Source organism: Piliocolobus tephrosceles, chromosome 15 (genome assembly GCF_002776525.5).
Source record: "Piliocolobus tephrosceles isolate RC106 chromosome 15, ASM277652v3, whole genome shotgun sequence".
NCBI lineage: Eukaryota > Metazoa > Chordata > Mammalia > Primates > Cercopithecidae > Piliocolobus > Piliocolobus tephrosceles.
The window spans coordinates 9,657,843-9,682,305 of NC_045448.1; the positions used below are offsets into that span (position 1 = coordinate 9,657,843).

The window sequence follows — 24,463 nt, forward strand, 5'->3', positions numbered from 1 at the left end:
TCTTGCCCAGGTTGAAGTGCGGTGGCGTGATCATGGCTCACTGTAACCTCAAACTCCAGGGCTCAAGCAGTCTTACTGCTGCCGCCTCCCAAATAGCTAGGGGTACAAGCATGTGCCACTGTGCCCAGTCCTTCTTAGACATATTTATTTAGTCAGGAACTTAAGAGAATCATTCAGTAATTGGCTGAATAGGGCAACATATGGGTAAAGAGAATAATAGATATGATCAGATTTATTATCCTTAAAAATGTGGGAAATAGAATATGCTTAACTAATTCTTACCTTGTCTGTGAATTAAGAGATTTTCTTAAAGCATTTACTCTGCTATATCAGTATGTAGCTCTCGTTAAACCTTTTTCTTTTTAAAAATACAGATTTGTTGAAGAAGACCATATTCCTTACATAAATGCTTTTCAGCATTTTCCAGAACAGATGAAATTGTATGGGCGTGACAGAGGAATCTTTGGTATAGAGGTAAGTTATTTCCTTTTTTACTTTCTAGTCTCTGATAAGACAAAAGAGTGATATGATAAGTTCTATTTCTTGCTTGACTTACTATTTGTTGTTTTGTGTTCTATCCAAATATGGAACATCAGTCATAATTTAGTGAAGAGTAGTTATTATTTTTTATTTTCCTTATGTGGATTCCTCTAATCCTTTAGGTTACCCTCAAAATATAGCTGTAATGTGATGTGTATGCATGGCAGATAGGTATATTGTTGAGACTACACTTGAGAACTTTTATCTAGAGACCTTCAGGTAATTTCAATTTTTTTTTAAATAAAAGATGTGTTTTGTTGTTGTTATTTGCACACTATATTGCTGTGGAGGAAAGAGAAGAAAGTTACTACCATGTTTCTAAAGGTACTGTTTTAAGTTCTTCACTTATGTTAGTTTATCTTTTTCTAGATCTGTTTTCAGATGTCTCCAATGGAAGGGTTTCTGTCCTTTGATTATGAGTTTGTGTCACTATTGGTGGTACTCAAAGGTTATTCCCCTTGGTTCTCATTAGAAGGTTTTTTTGGTGTACTAAATGTTAAATATTTTCCTCCATTCACCTATTTAAGGAATTATTTTCATAGAACTTCATGAGCCTGACATTGTTGGTGGTGTAAGAGTCATTTGTTGAGTGCTGTCTAATAGTGGCCTGACTTTGATGAAAGATAACCTCTATTCAGATATCCTTTGATGTTCAACTTAATGTTGAGGTTTATCCCTTTCCAACCTGTCAGTGTTAATATATTGCAGACATAAAGTGAAATTGCAAATTTTATGGAAGTTTCAGCATTTCATGTTATCTTTGAAATTAATGCAGGAGAATTACTAGCAAATCCGTTGACAAACACAGAGCTGACAGAATTAGATAATTTAAAATTGAAGAAGAGAAAATCAATAATGAGGATGGCACAATAGGTGCTTCCAAAGAGAAAATTTGAATGTCAAAGGATTAAGAATACTCCCTGGCAAAGCTGATAGAGCCCCTGAATATTTTGTAAAATAATTCTCTTTGTAGTTATGCTATAATATCAAAGGCAATAGGAAGGATGTCATATTGTTGCAGGATCTTTGGGGTGCCGTTTTTCTGGCTGGAAACCTTTGTGACCAGTGGCATCTTTGCCCGAGTTTTGCACTAGGCTTATTTCACCCACTCCACTTGGCAGGCTGTGATTGGCTCACACTACTGGCCTGGTTCTCATGCCTGCCAAGGGCAAGTCAGGCACGGAATGGTGATGGGTGTGTGAGCAAGCATGGGGTCTGGCCACTGCACACAGTCAGATATGCCACCTGCTGCAGCGGGGCAGACAGCTCCACGTGCCAGCATGATTGCCAGCTCTCTGCGAGGCTGCGGCCAGACCAGTCACGCTGCAAGCAGTTTCCACAGCTGGCACCAGGGGACATGGTGGTGCCTGGGAGCTTGGAGATGCCAGGAACCACAGGGCCTCAAAGAGGGAGGCACAGCCCTGGCTCGGGGAGCTCCCATGTCTGGACTCCCCGAAGGGCTGCGGCTCTTCTTTCCTTCTCCTTGCCCACAACATGGCAAGCAAGGGGCATGTCTCAACACTGTTTATGTTACAGATGTTTTCGCCTTGCCATTCTGTGGGTCCTGAGTTCATGGCCTGCAACCAGGAAGAATGAGGTACACAGATAAGTGGAGGGTGAGCGAGATGAAGAGGAGCTTTATTGAGTGATAGAATAGCTCAGTCTCCCACAGCGGGCAGTTCCTTTCTGCAGTCAGGGTGTCCTGATGAGTGTTCAGCTCCTAGCAGAAAGGAGGCTCTGGAATGGGAAGCTCCTCTGTGCAGGCAGGTCGTGCTGTTATCTCTGCAGCTCTCAGCAGAGAGGAGGCCCTGGAGTGGGTTGTTCCCCTCTACATCCCATCGTCTTCCCAGCTCTCAGCAGAGAGGAGGCCCTGGAGTGGCTGGCTTCTCTCTAAAGTTGGTCATCCCTTCTGAGTTGAGGTGGGAGCTCCCTGGGTGCTGCTGCAGCCAACCAAGCCACAGCTGTGGACCTGGGCTTCCTTGTGCTCTCAGGATGACCTGCCCACAGGGAGGAGCTTCCCACTGTGAATCACTCATAGTGAGCTACATTCTAACTCGGTGCAAATTCTGCCAGTATTTAATAACCTGAGATATAAAATGTTATGGTATGTTCCATGCATATTCAGCTATATTTCTAGTCATCCATTTCCTTCTGGCTCAATGCTCCAAAATTAGTGCTTTATAGAAGTATAGTGTAACAAATCCTTACTGTATCTTCATAGAACCTATTGAAGTGTCTTGAAGAACAAGGATAGTGACGAGGGCAGAAAGTAGGCAAACAGGCTGAAAGATGGTACAATGAGTAAAAAGCCTAAATACTGTAGTTCCAAGTCAGACTACCATCTGTGTGACCTTGGCGAGGCGTTCTGTCTCTCCGAGATGTCTGCTTTATATGTAAAATGGGGATATCAGCTGAACTATTTATCTTGCAGAGGTTTAGCAGGGATCACATGAGATCACAGGTGTGAAAGAACTTTGTAAACTATACATGACACAAATAGAGGGTGACACTGGTACAGAAAATTGATCCTCTACATGAAAAACATTGTGTAAATGTAATTAATTCATTGTTTATTTTGAATGTGATTATGAGTGATTTGTAGAAACATTAGATTTTTAAAGCAAAACTGGTTTCACCCTTAGAACAGCTTGAGTGGGAGCAATTCCAATAGATTTGGAGAGCAGAAAGCAAGCTTGGGCGTTTGGTTCCCTCATTCTAGGTGTATATCTTTATGTCTTCACAGTTACTCAGTTTTCCTAGAGTGACTAGTGGAACTAAGTTATTACTTTTGCATTAGCTATAAGCTTTGTCTTGGTTAATAAAAATGTCTGTCTTCTGTATGTCTCCCTTCTTTCTCCCCACTCCCCCTTCCTTCCCTCCACTTTCTCCTTCTCTCCCTTTATCGCCAACAATTCTCAGAGCTATTCACTACTCAAGTTATATTGATAGTTTTTGCTTAGTTACAGTTATTTGAATGTTTTGCTAGTGCCTGAAATCATCATGTTGTTATCTTTAACTCACTAACCAAATTATAAGCTTCTCAGGATCAGACACCAGAATATTTTATGTAGAATCATGAATTATTAAAGCTGGAGGGAAATTTGGAAATCATTTAGTCCACTTTTGTTATTTTTCCAATAAGAAAACAAACCTAAGAAGAAATATGACTTGGGAATAAGTAAACCTATTCTTCATTAGGATTTTTCATGAGGATTATTTGAGACAGTATATTCAAAATGCAGACATACTGCAGATATTCAAATGGCAGTAGGCTCCCTTCCAGACTGGAAAAACTTTTCCCCCAAGATAGGGATTAAGAGGGTAATTAAGCTGTTTGGATCAAAAAAAAAAAAGAAAAAAATGCACCATTTTGGAAGATAACGTTTCCATTTTAAGATTCTGTTAACTTTTGAATGTGTTCATTTCTAGGTTTTCTCTCGATCTGCCGTCCAGTGCTCTACTTCTGAGCTATACCCCCTCCTTCATTTCTAGGTTTTCTCAAATTAGGTTCCAGGAAGCCCATGGATATGGGAAAGGATAATGTATCTTGTTTCTCATGATGGTATTTCATAATTTCAGTTAACCATATATTCAACTTTTTGCAGAAGATACTGCTTCCTGTGCTGAGTTTGTATGCTTGGAAATGGTACCTAACCAGGAATTTCCTTTTTAAGAAGTTTAGTTTCATTTTAAATATACTCACACAGACACTCAAATTTCACTATTTAAAAGTAATTATTTTCAAAATTTTATTCTATGTGTTCTGTCAAGTAGTAATAGATCCCATTATTACTAAATGTTTAGGGGACTGCAAGAGAGAGAGATAATACACCAAATTAAGAGACTGTTTCTGTGATAGCCATCGTGGCTTACATTTCCCAGAAGCCTAGCTCATGCCTTTAGTTAAGATTTACATTGCCAGCCAGGCGAATCCCAGCACTTTGGGAGGCTGAGGCAGGCGGATCACGAGGTCAGGAGATCGAGACCATCCTTGCCAACATAGTGAAACCCTGTCTCTACTAAAAGTACAAAAATTAGCTGGGTGTGGTGGTGCACACCTTTAGTCCCAGCTACTCTGGAGGCTGAGGCAGGAGAATCGCTTAAACCTGGGAGGCGGAGGTTGCAGTGAGCCGAGATCGTGCCGTTGTGCTCCAACGAGGCAACAAAAAAAAAGATTTACATTGCCCACCTATGGGCATTGTGGTCAGAAGTACCTACAACTATAATGGCCGCATTTATTTCTGACAGTAATTCACAGTTTCAGCCTAAAATATTATTTTCTCAGTATTGTATCACATCTAAACTGTTTCCTTCCTCTTTTAAGTTTTAACAGTTTGCGACAAGTTTTTTAAATTAAGAGGTTAAATGAGTTATGTTTACTTGCTGTTTGATCTGAAACCATTCAAATACTAATTTTTACTCATCTGTTACTGAGAGAAGAGTTTTGAAATCTCCAACTATGATTGCAACTTTTTTTTCACATCCTATCAGTTTTTGCTTCTGTTACTGGAACTCTGTTACTAGGTGTGTAACATTTGTAGTATTTTGTCTTCTTGATGAATTGACTCCTTTATCATTATCTAATGTCATTTTTTTTCTCCTGGTGCTATTTCTACTTGTCTGATATTAATATAGCCACTCCAGGTTTTTTTAAATTGATGTTTGCACAGCATATCTTTTTCCAATCTTTTATTTTTGACCTATCTGTGTCTTTGTATTTAAAGTGGTTTTCTGTAGTTAATATGTCATTGGGTGTTGATTTTTAAACATCTAAGTGATAATCTCTGCCTTTTAATTTGTGTGTTTAAGCCATTTACATTTGATGAAATTATCAATATAGTTGGGTTTGAATCTACCATTTTGCTATTGTCTCATCTCTTTTTTTTCTTCTTTTCCTGCTCAGCCTCCCTAGTAGCTAGGACTACAAGCACATACCACCACAGCCAACTAATTAAAAAAAATTTTTTTTAGAGACATGGTCTTGCAAGGATGCCCAGGCTTAATTAAGAATTTTTTTATAATTTCATTTTATCTCCACTGTTGATTTATTAACTATACCGCTTTGTTTTCTTTTTTATGTGGCTGCTCTAGGGTTTACAGTGTTCATCTTTACCTTTTCTCAGTCTACCTCAGCTAATAACATAACATTACGTGTATAAGATAAGACCTTACTACAGAATACTTCCACTTCCCTCCTCCCATCCTTGAGTGGCAAACATTTCACTTCTGCCTTACTGTAAGTCCCATAATGCATTGGGATTTTTTTTTCTCTGTAAGCAATCATTTATCTTTTCAAGAGATTTAAATTGAGAAAAATTGTTTTATGTTTACCTGTGCATTTGCCATTTCTGGTAATCTTTTTATTTAGATTCCAATTTCTGTCTAAAAAACGTGGTTTAACATTTCTTAAGTACAGATCTGCTGGCGGTAAATTATTGTGGCTTTTCTTGTTCTAAAAAAAGTCCTTAATTTTTGAAAGACATTTTCAGTAGGTATAGATCTAGTCTCATATCTTTTTTTCAGTACTTTAAAGATGTCATTCCATTATCTTCAGGCCTGCCTAATTTCTGATGTCAATCTGCTACAATTCTTATCTTTACTGTTCTCTATATAATGTGCCTTTTATCCATTAGCTGCTTTTTTAGATTTTCTCTTCATCACTGGATTTCACCAATTGGATTATTACGTGCCTTGTCACAGTTTTCTTTGTTTTATGTTTCTTCTGCTTGGGGTTTTTTTTTTTTTTTTTTTTTTTTTTAAGACAGAGTTTTGCTCTTGTCGCCCAGGCTGGAGTGCAGTGGCATGATCTCGGCTCACTGCAACCTTCACCTCCTGGGTTCAAGTGATGCTCTTACCTCAGCCTCCCGAGTACCTGGGATTACAGGCATGTGCCACAACACCCGGCTAATTTGGTATTGTTAGTAGAGATGGGGTTTCACCATGTGGGCCAGGCTGGTCTTGAACTCCTGACCTTAGGTGATCCACCCTCCTCAGCCTCCCAAAGTGCTGGGATTACAGGTGGGGAGCCACTGCACCTAGCCTTCTGCTTGGGTTTTATTTACCTTAGATTTATGGGTGTGCAGTTTTCATCAAACTTGGACATTTTTCATCCTTATTTGTTTAAATTTTTTTGGCCTCCACTTGCATTTTTCTGGGACACTAATTACTTGCTAGACCACTTGATATGGTACCATAGCTCCCTGAGGCTTTTCCTTCTTTTAATTTTTCCGGCCTTTGTGCTTAGTGTGTTTTGTTTTGATAATTTTTATTGTTATGTCTCCAAATTCAATAATCTTTACTTGAGTATCTTCTAATGTGTCGTTAAACCCATTCAATATGATTTTCATTTCAGATACTACATTTTTCATTTCTGGAACTTCCATTTTAGCCTTATTTCTTCTCTTTCTCTTCTCATTATGTTGTTTTCTTTTATATTCTTGACTATATTGACAATATTTGTAACAGATGTTTTAAAACCCTTGTCTACCAATTCCATTGTCTTTGTTATGTCTGGGTCTGTTTTTTTTTTTTTTTTTTTTGAGACGGAGTCTCGCTCTGTTGCCCGGGCTAGAGTGTAGTGGCGCGATCTCTGCTCACGGCAAGCTCTGCCTCCTGGGTTCACGCCATTCTCCTGCCTTAGCCTCCCAAGTAGCTGGGACTACAGGCGCCCGCCACCATGCCTGGCTGATTTTTTGTATTTTTAATAGAGACGGGGTTTCACCATGTTTTAGGATGGTCTCGATCTCCTGACCTCGTGATCCACCCGCCTCAGCCTCCCAAAGTGCTGGGATTACAGGCGTGAGCCACCGCGCCCAGCCTGTTTTTATTGATTGGTTATGTATCATATTTTCCTGCCTCTTTGCATGACTGGTAATTTTTTATTAGATGCAGTCATTGTAATTTTTACGTTGTTGAGTGCTAGATTTTTTTGTTCTGGTATATAATTAAGTACTTGAAGAACAGTTTAATCCTTTAGAAGCTTGTTTTTAAGTTTTTTGTGGTTTGTTATTAATAGTCCCTTTTTTCTGGGACTATTTTAGTCTTACTACTAAGGCATATCCCTACTAAAGACTCTACCCAGTGCCCCTGATATTACGAAGTCTCTGCACTTTGACTGTTTGCCTTCTGTGAGCTTTGGAAATTGTTTGCTCTACTGCTTTTCTGTTATTTTTTTCCCTGGCCTCAGATATTTTCTCATACATGCACATATTGATACCCAGCCAAACATGTGAGAGGGCTCCTTTGCAGGTCTCTGGATCTCTCTGTCTATGCAATTTTGTCCTTTCTGGTACTAAGCTTGCAAATTTTAGCCACCTCAGCTTCCAGAAACTCCAGTCTCTGTCTCCTCAGCCCATCAGGACCACTTAGCTCTGTTTCACTTTCCAGCCTTGCACTGCACGGCAGTTTGGAAACTGCCTCCAGGCAGTAAGTTGGGGCCATTTGTTTCTCTTAGGATTAGTGTCCCATGCTGTCTTTTGTCCAGTGTTTGAACCTGTCCTTTCATATATATTTTCCAGTTCTCTGTTGGATACGGTGGAAGGTCAGTTCCCATAGTCGGTAATCCTTCATGGGCAGAAACAGAAGTGTTTCAAATACTAACTTTTAGACATTTAGAAATAGAGTCAGTATTCAGATGCTTTTTAGGTATTACCCAAACAGTTCTTTCTCAAATGCCTAAAAGCATCTTGTTGCTCATTCATTCTTAGATTTTTTTTAAATTGTAGTCTCTATTCATGAATATTGTCACTAATCTGATCTCTACTTAAATCTTTTCCCTAAATATCTGCCCTACTAATAATCCCTTTTGTTGATCTATTTTTTTCTTTTTTGAGGTAATACTGTTTTTAATTGACAAATCATAATAATATACATGTACGGGGTACAATGATATTTTGAGATATATATACCATATGAAACGATTACATCAAGCTAATTAACATATCTATCACCTCACCTATCATTTTTATGGTGAGACATTTGAAATTTACTCTCTTGTTTTATTTTTTATTTTATTTTTTTTCGAAACGGAGTTTTACTCTTGTTGCCCAGGCTGGAGTGCAATGGCACGATCTATGTTCACAACAGCCTCCACCTCCCGGGTTCAAGCGTTATCTCCTGCCTCAGCCTCCTGAGTGGCTGGGATTACAGGCATGCGCCACCATGCCCGACTAATTTTTTGTAGTTTTAAGTAGAGACAGGGTTTCTCCATGTTGGTCAGGTTGGTCTCAAACTCCCGACCTCAGGTGATCTGCCCACCTCGGCCTCCCCAAGTGCTGGGATTACAAGCGTGAGCTACTGCGCCTGGCCTACTCTCTTACTTTAAATTATACAATACAGTCATGTGCTGTATAACTGTTTCAGTCAGCAATGGATCACATATACAGCGGTGGTCTAATAAGATTGTAATGGAGCTGAAAAATTCCTGTCACCTAATGATGTTACAGACTTCATAACCTCTTAGCACAACACATTGCTCGTGTGTTTGTGGTGATGCTGCTATAAACAGACCTGTACTGCCAGTGTAGAAAAGTATAGCATATATAATTATGTATGATACAGAATACCTTTTTAAAATTACTGTCCTGTTTCTTTTATTCCCCAACTTTATTTCCTTCTAAGGTATAAGAATTTTTTTTGGTATGTTTAATTTTTTTAATTAAAGATTAAAAATGATGCCTGATGTATCTGCCTGTTTCTGGGGTACATGTGATAATTTCATATATTTATATAATTTGGAGTGCATAATACTTGATAATAACTGTGTTACTGTTACTGGTTTATGTATTTACTGTACTTGTAATCATTACTTTAGAGTATACTTCTTCTACTTATTAAAAAAGAAAGTTAACAGCCTCAGGCAGGTTCCTCAGGAGATATTCCAGAAGAAGGCATTGTTACCACGGGAGATGACAGCTCCATGCGTGTTACTGCCCCTAACCCCATATAGGCCTGGGTTCATGTGTGTGTTTGTGTTTTAGTTTTTAACAAAAAAGTTTAAAGAGTAAAAAAATAAATACAAATTTTTAAAGTAGAAAAAAGTTTATTATGGAATAAGGATATAAAGAAAAAAACATTTTTGTATAGCTGTACAGTATGTTTGTGTTTTAAACTAAGTTTTATTACAAGAGTCAAAAAGTTAAACTTTTTTTTAAGTTTATATAGAAAAGATACAGTAAGCTAAGGTTCATTTATTACTGAAGAAAGAAGCATATTTTTTATAAATTTTGTGTAGCCTAAGTATACAGCATTTATGTAGTGTGCAGTAATATTGTAAATCTTCGCATTCACTCACCACTCACTCACTGGCTCACTCAGAGCAACTTTCAGTCTTAAAGGCTTCATTCGTGGTTAGTGCCCTATAGAAGCGTACAGTTTGTTTATACTGTGTTTTTACTGTACCTTTTCTATGTGTAGATACATAAATACTTACTATTGTGTTACAGTTGCCTACAGCATTCAGCAGGATATAACATGCAATACATGTTTGTAGCCTGGGAGTAATAGGCTATCTCATATAGCCTAGGTGTATAGTGGGCTGTACCATAAGTACACTCTTCACACAATGAAATTGCCCAATGATGCATTTCTCAGAAAGTATCTCTGTCATTAAGCTATGCATGACTATACATTATTATTGACTGTAGTCACTCTGCTGTGCAGTGGATCTCAAAACTTGTTCCTTCTGTCTTCTGAAACTTTGTACCCTTTGACCAACAACTCCCCATTCCCTCCCTCCTCAGCTTCACCCAGGCCTGGATTCTTCCTCTAAGTGAGATCGTGCAGTATTTGCTTTCTATGCCTGGCTTATTTTACTTATGGGCCTTCCAGGTTCACCCATGTTGTCGCAAATGACAGAATTTCCCTCTGAATTTAAGGCTGAATGGTTTCCCATTCTGTATCAGTACTATGTTTTCTTATATTCAGCCATCGATGGACACTTAGGTTGAGTCCATATCTTGGCTTTTGTGAATTATGCTGCAGTGAACCCCTTCAACATACTGATTTTGAGTTTTTTGGATATATATCCAGCAGTAGGATTGCTGGGTCATATGGTGGTTCTGTTTTAAGTTTTTCCATGAAGGCTACAGTAATTTACATTCCCACCAACAATGTACAAGAGTTCTCTTTTCTTTGCATCCTTACCAACGGTTACCTTTCATCTTTTTAAATTAATTTTGAGTGAAGGGACAGGGTAAAAAGGTAGAGAGACTTCTTAGAGATTTTGGTGGAAGATACAAGCATAGAAAATAATATGAGATTATGTCTTGGTAGCAACCATTGCGCTTTGCTTTTTTTCGCTTACATCTTGGAGAGCACTTTAAAAACATTATTTTGGAATAATTTTAGATTTATAGAAAAGTTGCAAAACTAAGAATAGTACAAAGAATACCCATGTATCCTGTACCCAGATTTAACTGTTGTTAGCATTTTATACCATTGTTTGAACATTTGTGCCATTTTCCCTGTCTACTTACCTACTTGTGTATCTGTGTAATTTTATTTCTGAATCATTGATTATAAGTTATATCCATCCTGACCTGATTATAAGTTATAATCATTGATTATAAGTTATATTACTCCTGAGTACTTTAAAAGACTAAAACAAGGTAGCTAAGTAATGAAAAACTAAGCCAAACCAGAAACAATCTTAATGTCTATCAACAGGAAAATGAATAAAATGTGATATAGTCATATAATGATACATTAAACCACTATGAAAATTAATGAACTGCAGCTACAAGCAACGTGAATGAACCTAAGAAACATTATATAGAGTGTGAAAGGCAAAGCTCAGGCTAGACATGGTGGCTCGCCCTGTTGTCTCAGTTACTAGGGAGGCTGAAGTGGGAAGACTGGTTGAGCCTTGGGAGGTCGAGGCTGCAGTGAGCTATGATCATGCCACTGCACTCCAGCCTGGACGACAGAGCAAGACCCTGTCTCAAATAATAATCATAACTTTAAAAAAAAGGCAAAGCTCAGAAAACTACATACTATGGTATAATACTGTCTTTTTAAAAGGCAAGTTAACAATGAGCAAAATTCAGTAAAGTAGTTACCTCTGGAGGGGGAGACAGAGGGATGGGACAGGGAAGAAGTACGCTGGTAGATACAACAATATTGATGATGTTTTCGTTCTTAAGTTGGGTAGTGGATTCATAGGCATTTATTATTATCATGCTTCATAGCTTACAGATACAGTGTATGTATTATTTTGCATTTCTCAAAATTTCAAAGGCAGCAAAGGATGTTGTCTAAATAGAATTTATAAAAGAGAGGAGTAAAAGAGAGTATGTCATGCATGGTTTGATTGTGTATGTCTTACATCCCTAACTAAAAGTGTAAATTAATTGAGCATAATAAAGACCATATTTAATGCTTCTATTTTAGAATCTATATTATAGATTCTATAAAACCTGTAATTCCATCTACAAAATAAGGACAGTCTGTGTTTATTGATTACGTGATTTGAAATAGCTATAAAACAGTAAGTTTAAACACTTTATTTTCAGAAAAATTCACATTGATCTGTTGGGGAGTTTTTCTCACACAGTTAGGAAGTTTCCAGACTGCTTCTGATGTATTTATTATACAATATATCAGAAGGCCACTAAATAGTGGCATTTGGTTAAGAAAAATTTAAAGAAAAAACATTCTGTTAAATTTTAGTGGTAAATATATAAGGGATATAACTTCTGCTTGTAAGCAAGGACATTTAAAAATAAGAGTTATGGGTGTGTCAGTATCATTCATATGTAAAAGTTACTAGTTCAGATTCTTACCGATATGCTGAAACCAATAGTGAATTACTCAGGCTAGAAAATATATCTGAGGCTACATTTATATTTCTTTTAGAATCATACCTCATGTTTGCTAAGTGAAGCTGATGATTTTGTTTCATCCTGGGCCACTATGCCCCAGTATCCAGTATGCCTGGGGTTCCCTCACCTCTCCCTCCCAGGAGGAGAGAATGGGAACTTGGTTTTACACTAGCCTAAACTAAACCAAGTAATGGCAGAGGTAAATCTGCTGCAACAGTAATCATATAACCCTTCCAAAATCAAATAGAAATTATTTTGAGATTATCTACTCTTCTTGATACCATCTTTTAAACTTCATTGCTACGGATATGTGAAATTGGAACATGGCTATGCAACAATCAGCAGAGTGTTTGGAGAACAGACACATATTAAGGAGGACTCCAATAGGTTTTTACCAGCTCTGATCCTGGGGCCAAAACAAATTATTATCTCCTGTTCAGTTGGCAAATCCTCATTGGTCAGCAGTTCATAATTTTGTATTTGTTTTTAAGGTTTGTGTTTGCCTGTGCAAGTTGACAACACGTTTCTAAAAAGGCCTTGTCCTCAGGGCCAAGACTATATTTCACATAAAGCAATATGTTCACCACAAACCCCCAGAAGACTAGATTTTGAACATAAAAAAAAATATTTTTTGCGGTTGGGCATGGTGGCTCACGCCTGTAATCCCAGCACTTTGGGAGGCTGAGGCGGGAGTATTCCTTAAGCCCTGGAGTTTGAGACCAGCCTGGGCAACATGGTGAAACCCTGGCTCTACAAAAAATACAAACATTAGCTGGATGTGGCAGCACCTGCCTGTGGTCCCAGCTACTCAGGAGGCTGAGGTGAGAGGATCACCTGAGCCCAGAAAGTGGAGGCTGCAGTGAGATGTGATTGTCCCACTGCACTACAGCCTAGGCAACAGAGTGAGACCCTGTCTCAAAAGAAAAAAAAATAACATATTTTTTTCTACTACATGGTAGGTTTACTGTCATTAAGAAAAGTCTAGCAGATTAAAAATGCAAGGTTAACTATTTATGCATCATGAGACATGTGGAATTCATTTTATTCTTTTTCCATAAATAACTACAGTGCTTTGTCATTACTTCTGGTAGTTTTATTGCTCGTTAATTTTCCTTTGTTATGGAGAGTCTTGATATCTGTTTGGATTAACAGGTGCACTTAGCATTAGCTTTTTCTCTGCTGAATCTTTGCCTCAAAACAACAATAAGAGTAAGTAAGGGTGAGGCACTGCACTCTTTTTTTTTTTTTTTTTTTTAAATAGCTGAGCAGGAAGTTTGCCTCTGACAGGGTATTGTAATCAGGTTTATCACAGGAGCCTGCTGTTGTGTAACAGAAACTCCAGCCTGTCCTTACCTGTCTTAAAGTATTGCTTCATGAAGGAAAATAAACTCGCTGTAAATTTGTGAAATTCAATAAAATGCTTTCCCAAGCACTCTGTTTTTAATGCATGCTGGAACAATTTATTGTAGCTTTGTGGTCTTTTAAAAAAAGTATTAAACTTGTGATTTCTTACTATTGTAATGAAATGGACCTGCGTCACTCTAGAAGCCCTGTATGTCACATTTATTATACCTTTTAGACACATCCTCAGCCAAGTGTAGTAAATGTCCACACTCCCTCCCTCCTTTCCTCCCTTCCTTCCCTCTTATTTCAAGAAGAGGTGGTTTGTGTTGCCTTCAGATGACTGTTGATTTAATTGACAGGCAGCTTTTCTTCATTGTGTGCTTTTTGCTTTTGCTCACAAAAGTGCATTCACTATTCTATAGTATGTTGAAACTTTTAAATGGAAACGGCTTTTCATTAACAAAGGAAGCATTTTCTTCCCCCCTTCCATGCCTTAGCTTTCTCCACTAAGTCTTGGCTTCTTCAGCAGCTGTACCTCCACCAGAAATGACAAAAGGTGCAATTGTGCTAGGAGATGGCGATGAAGATATGCCAGTCGAGTTTTGTGTGTGGGCTGCTGGGGACTGTTTTCCTTCTGTGTTTGGTTTTGTTTTATTTTTGTTATTCCAGAAAGTTGAGAGCACATCTAAAAACCAAAAAAAACAAAAAACAAAAAAACCCTTTTCAAACCTTTATCCCAGGTGGGCTGTTTCTTTCCATTAAGTTGTTGTGTTAGTATTTCAGTGGCCCCTCTGTCTTAATTACAACAAATCTGGCAAACCTCACTTAAAGCAGAGGGACATGGAATACAGAGAGTGTTGATGTGGTTTGTTTTCTTTTTCCAAGCAGCGTGAGAGTCTCAGTCTTCCTGCCATTACCCTGACTTAGGAGCAGAGCTCAGGAGAGGTGTGCAAATTAAATTTTAGTCTTTCCAGCCATCTCCTTTTTCTTAGTTGTGATTCGTGAGGCCAGGTAGATAGCCAGTTCGTTTCATTTACTTAAATTAATTTGGAGATAACCCTCTTCTCCTTTTTCTGCCTCTGCCTCTTCTGCTGCTCCATTTGTGACTCAACTTTCTGGAGTATGGTGCTGACTTGAAGCCGTATTTACTTCTAGCAAAAAATCTTTCAGTTTACCTCGTAGAATAAACTGAAAATCTAGTTATCTTTCAGGGGCACCATCTCTTCACAGCATACCAAATAATCAGATCATTGAAGGAACCAAAGTATTTGGTCTAGACATACTTGTCTGTATTAGATACAATTTATTCTGTCAGTGACTTAAAATAGGTCTACTTCTATCTTTTCAGCCTTGATTTTCTTTATATATTTTAAACCTACAAATCAGTTTAAAAATAGATAATGTGTAACATAGATACTGTTCTACCACAGTCCTTGGCAGTGTTTCTCAATCCTCTCAAGAGTTAGTCATTTCGTCATCCCTCACTAGACTCAGCAAGAAGGGATAAAGAGGAAACTGAAAATTTATTCTGAAGTACATCTCCAATATTTTGAATGTTGATCAACAGCATTCTGATCTTCTCCCCGAATGAGTAAAAAGAAAAGATGTAATACTGGGTCAGCCAAACCCACTGCGTGGCACTTAGCCAGGATGATTCATTTTGCCTTGGAGCAATCTTACACCCCTTGTGAAACTGGGTTTCTTTTGGTTGAAGGAAGAAAAAGTCTCCTCCAGAGCTGTCAGTCATTTCTTAAGCACCTTCAAATGAAGGCCTTATTGGATTGTTTTGATCTGCCCGGAGTCTTCAAACCTGACTCTAGATTTATTCACCTTCTTACTCTGTAGGCCACATGTAATGCTTGGGATTGTTTGTGCAATCTTTGTTAGCATAATAATCTGACAGGTTTCAAGTCTAGTTGAGGGAAATTGAGGTGAGCATAATGATCAGGTTATCAGGTTCCCTCATTTCTACTCTTCCCTCCCAGACAGCATGAAGAAGATAAGCCAGCTGGTGTTTTCTTGTGTTCCTGGCCCACTTCCCCGTGCCCCCGCCTCCCGCTGCCCTTGGCTACCATCATCTCAGCCTCACTGGAATGTGTATATGTGCCTCTCTTTCCAAACTTGGAGAGTAAAGCTATCTGAGCACTTCCTCCTGTCTACAAGAAAAATAGCCTCTGCATTTTATTTCTTGTTTCCTGAAACTGGCATATTCTGTTTTCTGGGGATCCATAGCAATTTCATTAATCTCGACGCTCTCAGGCTCTAGTGTGCTTAAGAATATCCTGGAGAGCTTGTTTAAACTGCAGATTCTTAGACCCAGTGTCAGAAATTGATTCAGTAAGTATAGTGTGGGATCTAAGAAGATGTTTTTGGAAGCATCTCGCAAGGGATTCTGATGGAGATTGTGCTTTGAGCAGTGCACATAAGCCTTATCTGTATGTCTGTCTGTCTTTTGTTATTTCACCTTGTCCCACAGAAGAGTTGAGGTATAATTAGCAGATAACCAACAGATCGGTATGAAACAAAATGCTGTTATACCTTATTAAGTATGTGTTGTTTTAAACAGGATTCTGTTTAAAACTGTTTGGGAACTATATCTATTGAGAAACTGGTCTATGAGTTTAACATATATGAAAATAGTGAAAATCAAGGCTAAAAAGATAGAAGTATCCCTACTCTCTGTGTAAGTCATTGACAGAGTACATTGTATCTAACAGATAAGATTCTGGCAGGCTTCTTCTTCTGGGAAATGTAGACACATCTCTTGGTGTTACATTTTTAATAATTATAGTTCAATAACTCCATATTTCCCCCAAAGGTATATTTCTATTTATAAGAGGTTTTGTGTAAGATAAAAGTAGATATTAGCAAATGGTATAAAATTTGAATGTCTGTAGATTTCATATATGCTGAATTTTTTAAATTTTCAGCTTTATTACACTTCTAATTATGACCTCTTTAACATGTTGTGAGTGTTTTTTTTTTCCTTTAGATAGACATTACTTAGATTCCTTTTTTCTTTTTTTTTCTCCTGCCACCTTGTCTGATAACTTAGGTTGCATTTTATACTTTTTTTGGTGGCAAAATATACATAAAAGTTACCATTTTAGCCATTTGTAAGTGTGCAGCTGAGTGGTATTGAGTGTATTTACATTTTTGTGCATCCATCACCACCATCCATCTCTAGAATTTTTTCATCTTCCCACATTGAAACTCATACGCATTAAACACCAGCTTCCCATTCCCCACTTGTTCCATCCTCTGGTAACCCCCGTTCTGCTTTCTGTCTCTAGGAATTTGACTTCTTTAGGTATCTCATAAATGTGGACTCATACAACATTTGTCCGTTTGTGTTTGGCATCTGGCTTATTTCACTTAGCATAATATCTTTAAGGATCACCTATAGTGTAGCTAGTGTCGGAATTTCATTCCTTTTCAGGCTGGATAATATTCTGTGATGTATATAAAACATTCAAAATCTATACTACTTGCTAATATCCAGCTTTATCTTATATAAAATATATATACATTTATGTACATACATACCACATTTTGTTCATCCATTCATTGGTGTACATTTGGGTCATTTCTACCTTTTGGCTATTGTGAGCAATGCTAACAGGAACATTGGTATACAAATATTTGTTCGCGTCCCTGCTTTCAATTCCAGAAGTGCTATTATTGGATCATATAGTAAGTCTGTGTTTAATTTTTTAGACAACCATAATATATTTTTGAATGTTATTTTTTTCTTATTATAAAAGTAATGTATTCAGAATTAGAAGAAATGTAGAAAATAATGAGAAGTGTAAAGAAGGAGATGAAAATTACAGTCTGATTTCTCATGAATGCCATTAACATTTGCTATTTTTGATTGTCTTATTTAATGTGCATAAACATATTTGCAAAATTAGGATTGAAGCATATATACAAATTTGTCTCCTGCATTTTAAAAATTGAGTATTGTACTATGAATATTTTCCTAAGTCATGAAACAGGCTATCAAAGCATGTTTTCTTAGCTGCTTAATATGATGCATGATATGTATATCTAACATAAATATCCAGTAATAAGGAAATGATGGATTCAAAAAGAAGAATATTTTACAGCCACTCAAAATGATGTTCTCACAGGCTATCTCGTGGCATTAGAAAATTCTCACAAAACATAATGTTAGGTCAAAATTTAGGAGATGAAACTATATTCTTAATCCAGTTTGTACAAAAGCTCTCAGACAGGCAGGAGCTTGGTCTAAGAGCAATGTAAACTATTAGAGGGATTTTAGTATGGGAAAGACATACCAGATTTTCATTTTATAATCTTACCCTGGGCTGGGTGCAGTGGCTCATGCCTGTAATCCCAACACTTTGGGAGGCCAAGGCAGGCGGATTGCGTGACCCTAGGAGTTCAAGACCAGCCTGGGCAATATGACAAAACTCCATCTCTACAAAAAATAGCAAAAATTAGCTGGGTGTGGTGGCGCATGCCTGTAGTCGCAGCCTACCCAGAAGGCTGAGGCAGGAGGATCACTTGAGCCCAGGAGGTCAAGGCTGTAGTGAGTGTGATCATGCCACAGCACTCCAGCCTGGGCAATAGAGTGAGACCCTGTCTCAAAAAAATAAAATAATAAAATAAAATAAAATCTTACCCTGGCTCCCAGTTGCAAAGAGGTAGAAGCAGATATAGGACTGTCAGGAGGTTTTTGATAGTTCGGGTCTGGAATAGAGTTGTGATGAGAAGGACTGTCACTGAAGACCAAGCTTGCAGGTGGAGTGAACAGTCTATGGAATGGAATGAACATGGTGTGTGAGGAAAGGGAGGTGTCAAGGATGTTCCTAAATGTTTGCTTTTGTGACTGGGTAAGGAACACTGCTGGAGGGATTAAAATTTAGGGATGTGGAAGATGTTGGGATATATAAGTTTGACATACTAGAGAGATAATCCAAGTAGAGATGTCAAATAGGCTGTTGAATTTAAATCCCAATGTTATAAATATGGATGCGCCCAAATGAACTGAGAGGAAAGTCCACCCAGATCCTAACAGAGGGTTTCTCCAAGTTGTCAGAGATTTTTATTATCTTTTAGTATAGAATTTTATATTTCCTAAATTTTCTATAATGTTGATGTGTTATTTTTATAATCAAATTTAAATGTTGCTAACATACATTCATCATGGCTTTATTTATACTGGTTTAAAAATGGCAAACAACCTAAATGCCTAACAATGAGACAAGATTGGTTAAAAGAAAATGGGATGGGATTGAAAACCCTTTAGCCACCTTTAAAAAAATATTTTGAGTGTTACTCAAAAAGGAAAAGTTAGTTCTGTTTAAAAATAAAAGAAATTTTAAAAAATGAAATCTATAATACTGATTTGAGACTAGCAGAATCTGGAATCTAATCTATAGGGTAAATAGTTGGATAAGCACACTTGATAATTATTTTCTCCTCAATTCATATTTGAAAGAATAGTGGCCTCTTTGTCACCAGATGTTGAGTTTGATGTATCAGCTTTTAGTGTGGAAGTTTTGAAAATATGCTAAATCCTTTTAACCTACCAAGTGGCTTTTCGTTAATGACCTTACACATACTTGTCATGAATTTATCATCCATTAAATCATTTTTTAGGTGATTTTTTTTCTAAGGGGGACATTTACCACTCTAGTGTTTTGTTTGCAGATAAAAGTACTTAATTGCATCTCTTACCTGCATTATTTAAAAGGATTAAGATTGCCATAAATCTTATTAGTAATGTTAAATTGTCTTAGCTTGAAAAGATGTTTCAAATTCTATGCAGAATGAACCAGAGGTCTAAATTAATTAATTTTATAAATAAAAAAGAAGGCATGTTCTTTTCAAAGGTCGCTGAGAACTTATTTTTCTTTTCTCTTTTTAAAATTCACAGATTAAAATACAATTAATAGTATTTTAGTGTACAAGTAGATTAACTGTATCCCAACATTAAAGAAAATCTTAAAATGCCACATTGCTACTTTGGATTAACAGAAAATTACTTTGTATTCTTCAGCTACAGATCAATCATATGTTGATAATATAACGTAAACTGAAGGCATTTTTCCTAAGGAAATGTAAGAGTTTAACTATTGAAATAGTTGTACCAAAATAAATATAATACAGAGAAGATTTTAACTTCAGGCACAGGAAAATCAAGCATAGTTATAAATTCTGAAAATTAACAGTGTAATTGTTTCTGTATAAGCGTATACCCCTGTACCGTTGAGGTCTTTCCACCTTTGTATTTGAACGATGATTTCTCCCACAAAGGTGATGTATGAAGCTTCTTTTTTTTTTTTTTTTTACTTTTTATTGAGGTAAAATAGACACACAGGAAAGTCTACACATCATAAATGTATATACAGTGTGATGAATTTTCACAACCTGAACACAGTCACATCCCCAGCACCCAGCTTCATGGAGAAGCATTACTAGCACCCCAGGAGCTCTACTGCGTGCTCCCTTCCAGTCCTGTCCTACCCACCCTTAGAGTAATCAGATCCAGACTTCTAACAGAGGTTGGGGACAGAGTTACTGAGTTTTATACTTTATATAAATGGAATTGTTCTCTTTTGCATCTGGCTTTTTTCTTTTAACATTATGTTTTGAAGATTGACTCGTATGTAGCACATTCACTTACTAAATACTGTTCCATTGTGAGATTATATCACAATTTACTGATCTATTGTAGATAAGTAATTTATGGACATTTGAGTAATTTCCAGGCTACAGTTGTCACAAATAGTGTTGTTATGAACATCCCAGTACATGTCTTTTATGGTCATGGGTACACATTTCTGCTGGGTATACATAGCTAGGAGTAGAATTCCCTTGACCTAGGAGCTACATATGCTCAACTTTAATAGATACTGCAAAATGGATTTTCAAAATTTTTATATTAGACTCAATTTTAATAGTGTTCTACCATATCAGAAATGTTAGTTTCCTGAAATCCCGCAAGCACATGTGTGTTATAACCCAGTAATTTTCTGTTTTGTACTGTAGTTATTTATCCAAGCCTTATCTCCTTTCTCGATTGTCAACTCCTTAAAGAAATTGTCTTATTCATCTTTTTATTTCTGAGATTATCTTATTCATGTTTTTATTTCCCAAAGTACTTTGCACAATTCCTTAATTCCTTGCATAGAATAGGCTCTAATTTTTTTTTTTTTTTTTTTTTTTTTTTTTGAGACAAAGTCTCGCTCTGTGCCCAGGCTGGAGTGCAGTGGTGCGATCTCGGCTCACTGTAAGCTCCGCCTCCCAGGTTCACGCCATTCTCCTGCCTCAGCCTCCCAAGTAACTAGGACTACAGGCACCCGCCACCACACCCAGCTAATTTTTTGTATTTTTAGTAGAGACAGGGTTTCATCGTGTTAGCCGGGATGGTCTTGATCTTCTGACCTTGTGATCCGTCCACCTTGGCCTCCCAAAGTGCCGGGATTACAGGCGTGGGCCACCACGCCCGGCTGCTCTAAACTAAAATTTTTTATGAGAATAGATGAGCAAATGAAAAATTACATGCAGTATTAATATTAGGAATGTTTATAAATTGCAAAAATACAAATGATATATGCAAAAACTTTGAGTTCTTAAAGTAAGCGCTAGACAGAATTAATATATTAATATTTGTTCATAGCTTTCCTGAACTTTGTAAGAGAATCTTATGTACTTTTATGTGGGCTAGTTTAGTATAAAGTTGAATTGTGGATTTTTAACTCCTAGACTTAAAGCCTGGCGTTACTCCCATATAGAAGCACATGAATATTATGTAACAATGAGCTGCATTTGTTAGCTCTGAATTTGAAGAGTAATGAGAGAGTGCAGGTGAGAAAGGTGAGAGGGAAGTTGTGTATCAGAGCAGTCATGAAAACATTTTAACTCTGATTGGGTTGTAGCTTTCATCCTTTCTCCAGATTCTTCTAAGGAAAGAAGTAGTGATTTTACCATGTCATGGGAAAACCCAGTAAGAGTTTTACGAGCCAAATGGAATTTTAGTGGCTTTTCACATTTAGTATGTATCATTTAAAATTGCTGAGTTAAAATATTAAGGATTTATGGCAGTTTTCTCCCTTCATACTTTTCTCCAAATTCCAAATTTTTTTCAGTGAATGCATGTTTGTTTTATCTGTTCCTTTTTCTTTTCTTAAGCATTCCAAATACTCTGGCTTGGAACATATTACTTGCTAAATCAGAAAATTTTTTTTTCTTTCTGACTTTGAGTTTAGGTTCAAGGGGCACATGTGCAGGTTTGTTACATGGGTGAATTGCGTGTCGTGGGGGTTTGATGTATAGATTATTTTGTCACCCAGGTAATAAGCGCAGTAAAGGTAGTTTTTTGATCCTCACCCTCCACCCTCAAGTAGGCCCTTGTGTCTGCTGTTCCCTTCTTTGTGTCCATGTGTACTCAATGTTTAGCTCCCACTTGTAAGTGAGAAATGCAGTATTTGGATTTTTGTTACTGCATTAATTTGCTTAGGATAATGGCCTCCAGCTCCATACATGTCGCTGCAAAGGACATGATCTTGTTCTTAGGGCTGTGTAGTATTCCATGGTATATATGAATCATAATTTCTTCATCTGGTCTGCTGTTGGTAGGCATTTAGGTTGATATTATGTCTTTGCTATTGTAAATAATGTTGTGATGAACACACACATGCATGTGCCAATGACTTATATTCCTTTGGGTATATATCCAGTAATGGGATTGCTAGCTTGAATGGCAGGTCTGTTTTAAGTTCTTTGAGAAATCTCCAAATTGCTTTCTATAGTGGCTGAACTAATTTACATTCCCACCAGCAGTGCATAAGTGTTCCTTTTTATGCACAACTTCACCAGCATCTGTTATTTTTTGACTTTTTCTAAATCAGAACATATTTTTAAAAATAATTTTTGTTGCAAAAATTGCAACTATGATGATCTCTCTTTTATTTCAGTCTTGGCCTGACTACGAGGATATCTATAAAAAAACAATTGAAGTTGGCACATTTTTAGATTTGCCTCGTTTTCCAGACATAACTGAAGACTGCTATCTTCATCCCAACATACTGTGTATGAAATACTTGATGGAAGTCAACCTCCCTGGTAAGTGTGTGGCATATATTGTGGGGGCACTTTAACTACTAGAGTTATGGTAAGCAGACTTTTCAAATCACAGACTATTAGAACCACCTGAAAAGGTCCAGGGTAACATGAAACTTAATTTCAAAATTCTTTCTTAAAATAATTCAGACCTTTTAAAATTGTTAAAGGGACAATATTCAGAAACAGAGTTTTCAGAAATAGAGTTCTGTTTTGGTGTGAGGGATTTATGCTTGAAAGAATATGTTTGATTTTTTTTTTTTTTTTTTTTTTGAGACGGAGTCTCGCTCTGTGGCCCGGGCTGGAGTGCAGTGGCTGGATCTCAGCTCACTGCAAGCTCCGCCTCCCGGGTTCACGCCATTCTCCTGCCTCAGCCTCCCGAGTAGCTGGGACTACAGGCGCCCGCCACCTCGCCCGGCTAGTTTTTTGTATTTTTTAGTAGAGACGGGGTTTCACCATGTTAGCCAGGATGGTCTCGATCTCCTGACCTCGTGATCCGCCCGCCTCGGCCTCCCAAAGTGCTGGGATTACAGGCATGTTTGATTTTTTATGGTAAGTTTGCTAAGTGCAAGTAAAGTACCAAATGTTTCAGTATATGTTTTTAATGACCTGTCCCCCATCCCAAAACAGTACTTTTTAATTTGCATGAAGCATTATTATTACATAATGAATTCTAATTTTTAAAAAATCCTAGAAGCTAATCTCTGTAACATTTTTATTGTTTGATAATATATCCAGTCCATAAAACAAATGGAGATCAAAGTCTGGTCAGATCATATTGAGCTCTTTAAGGCAGTGAAACATAAAATGTAAAAAGAGCCTCACTATACCTGGTTCATAGTATACTAACACACAGGTAACCTCAATGGAATCTGCTGGTGGAATCCAGTCCTGAATTTCTTGTTAGACTAGAAATATGAGAAATTTTGGACTTATATTCTTAAGAGAAAATACAAACATGGTGTGACTATACCATTGCTGAAGCAATGTAAAAAATGTAATTGAATGTGTTGTTAATAGGAGAGAAAAATACGTGTGTTATGTGAAAAAAGCAATATACAAAATTGTATGTACAGTAACTATAAATATGAATATAAATATGTAGTAACATGTATATAAATGTAAGTATTGTCATAATTTAAAATTTTTTTTAAAACAGGAGCAAAAATAATTTAAATTCTTCAAATGTAACATTTCTAAAGCTAAGGAATATGGCTCTTATTGAGATTCCAGAAATCAGTAATTATTTAAGATTCCAGAATTTAGAAGATCTTATTTCTGCATTTGGACATGTTGTATATCAGAATTACTATTTTGGATTTTTTTTCTTTCTGCTTTTTTGATGAGTCTCTCAAGTACAGAAAGTTCTTGTATGCTGTCTTATATTCTAAATCCTGAGTTTATAGAGCGAATACTGGTCTATGGAAGGAATGCCAGGGATTATCAAAATAATAACTGATGCAACCTAGTTAATAGGAAGCAAGCATCTATAACTGATGCAGCCTGGTTAATAGCAAGCAAGCATCTATCTCACATGTTTATTGTTAGACAGAGAGGGGACGATAGGTTTTCTGGCTGATATCTATAGTTTAACTGTTTTTCTTGCCTAACATTTCCTGTAAGGAGTAGAAATAAATCCATTATAATATGCAGAGAGACATTATTGT

The 24,463-nt window shown here is 37.1% G+C and overlaps 1 protein-coding gene across 1 annotated transcript in view; it reads left to right on the forward strand.

Moving 5' to 3' along the window:
* TAF1B (TATA-box binding protein associated factor, RNA polymerase I subunit B) overlaps positions 1-24,463 on the forward strand; it is an 83,245-nt gene that overhangs the window by 32,434 nt on the left and 26,348 nt on the right. The window contains exons 8-9 of the mRNA XM_023199157.3: positions 375-474; positions 22,652-22,799. Coding sequence (XP_023054925.1) covers positions 375-474; positions 22,652-22,799 — 248 coding nt within the window. The remainder of the gene's footprint in view (positions 1-374; positions 475-22,651; positions 22,800-24,463) is intronic.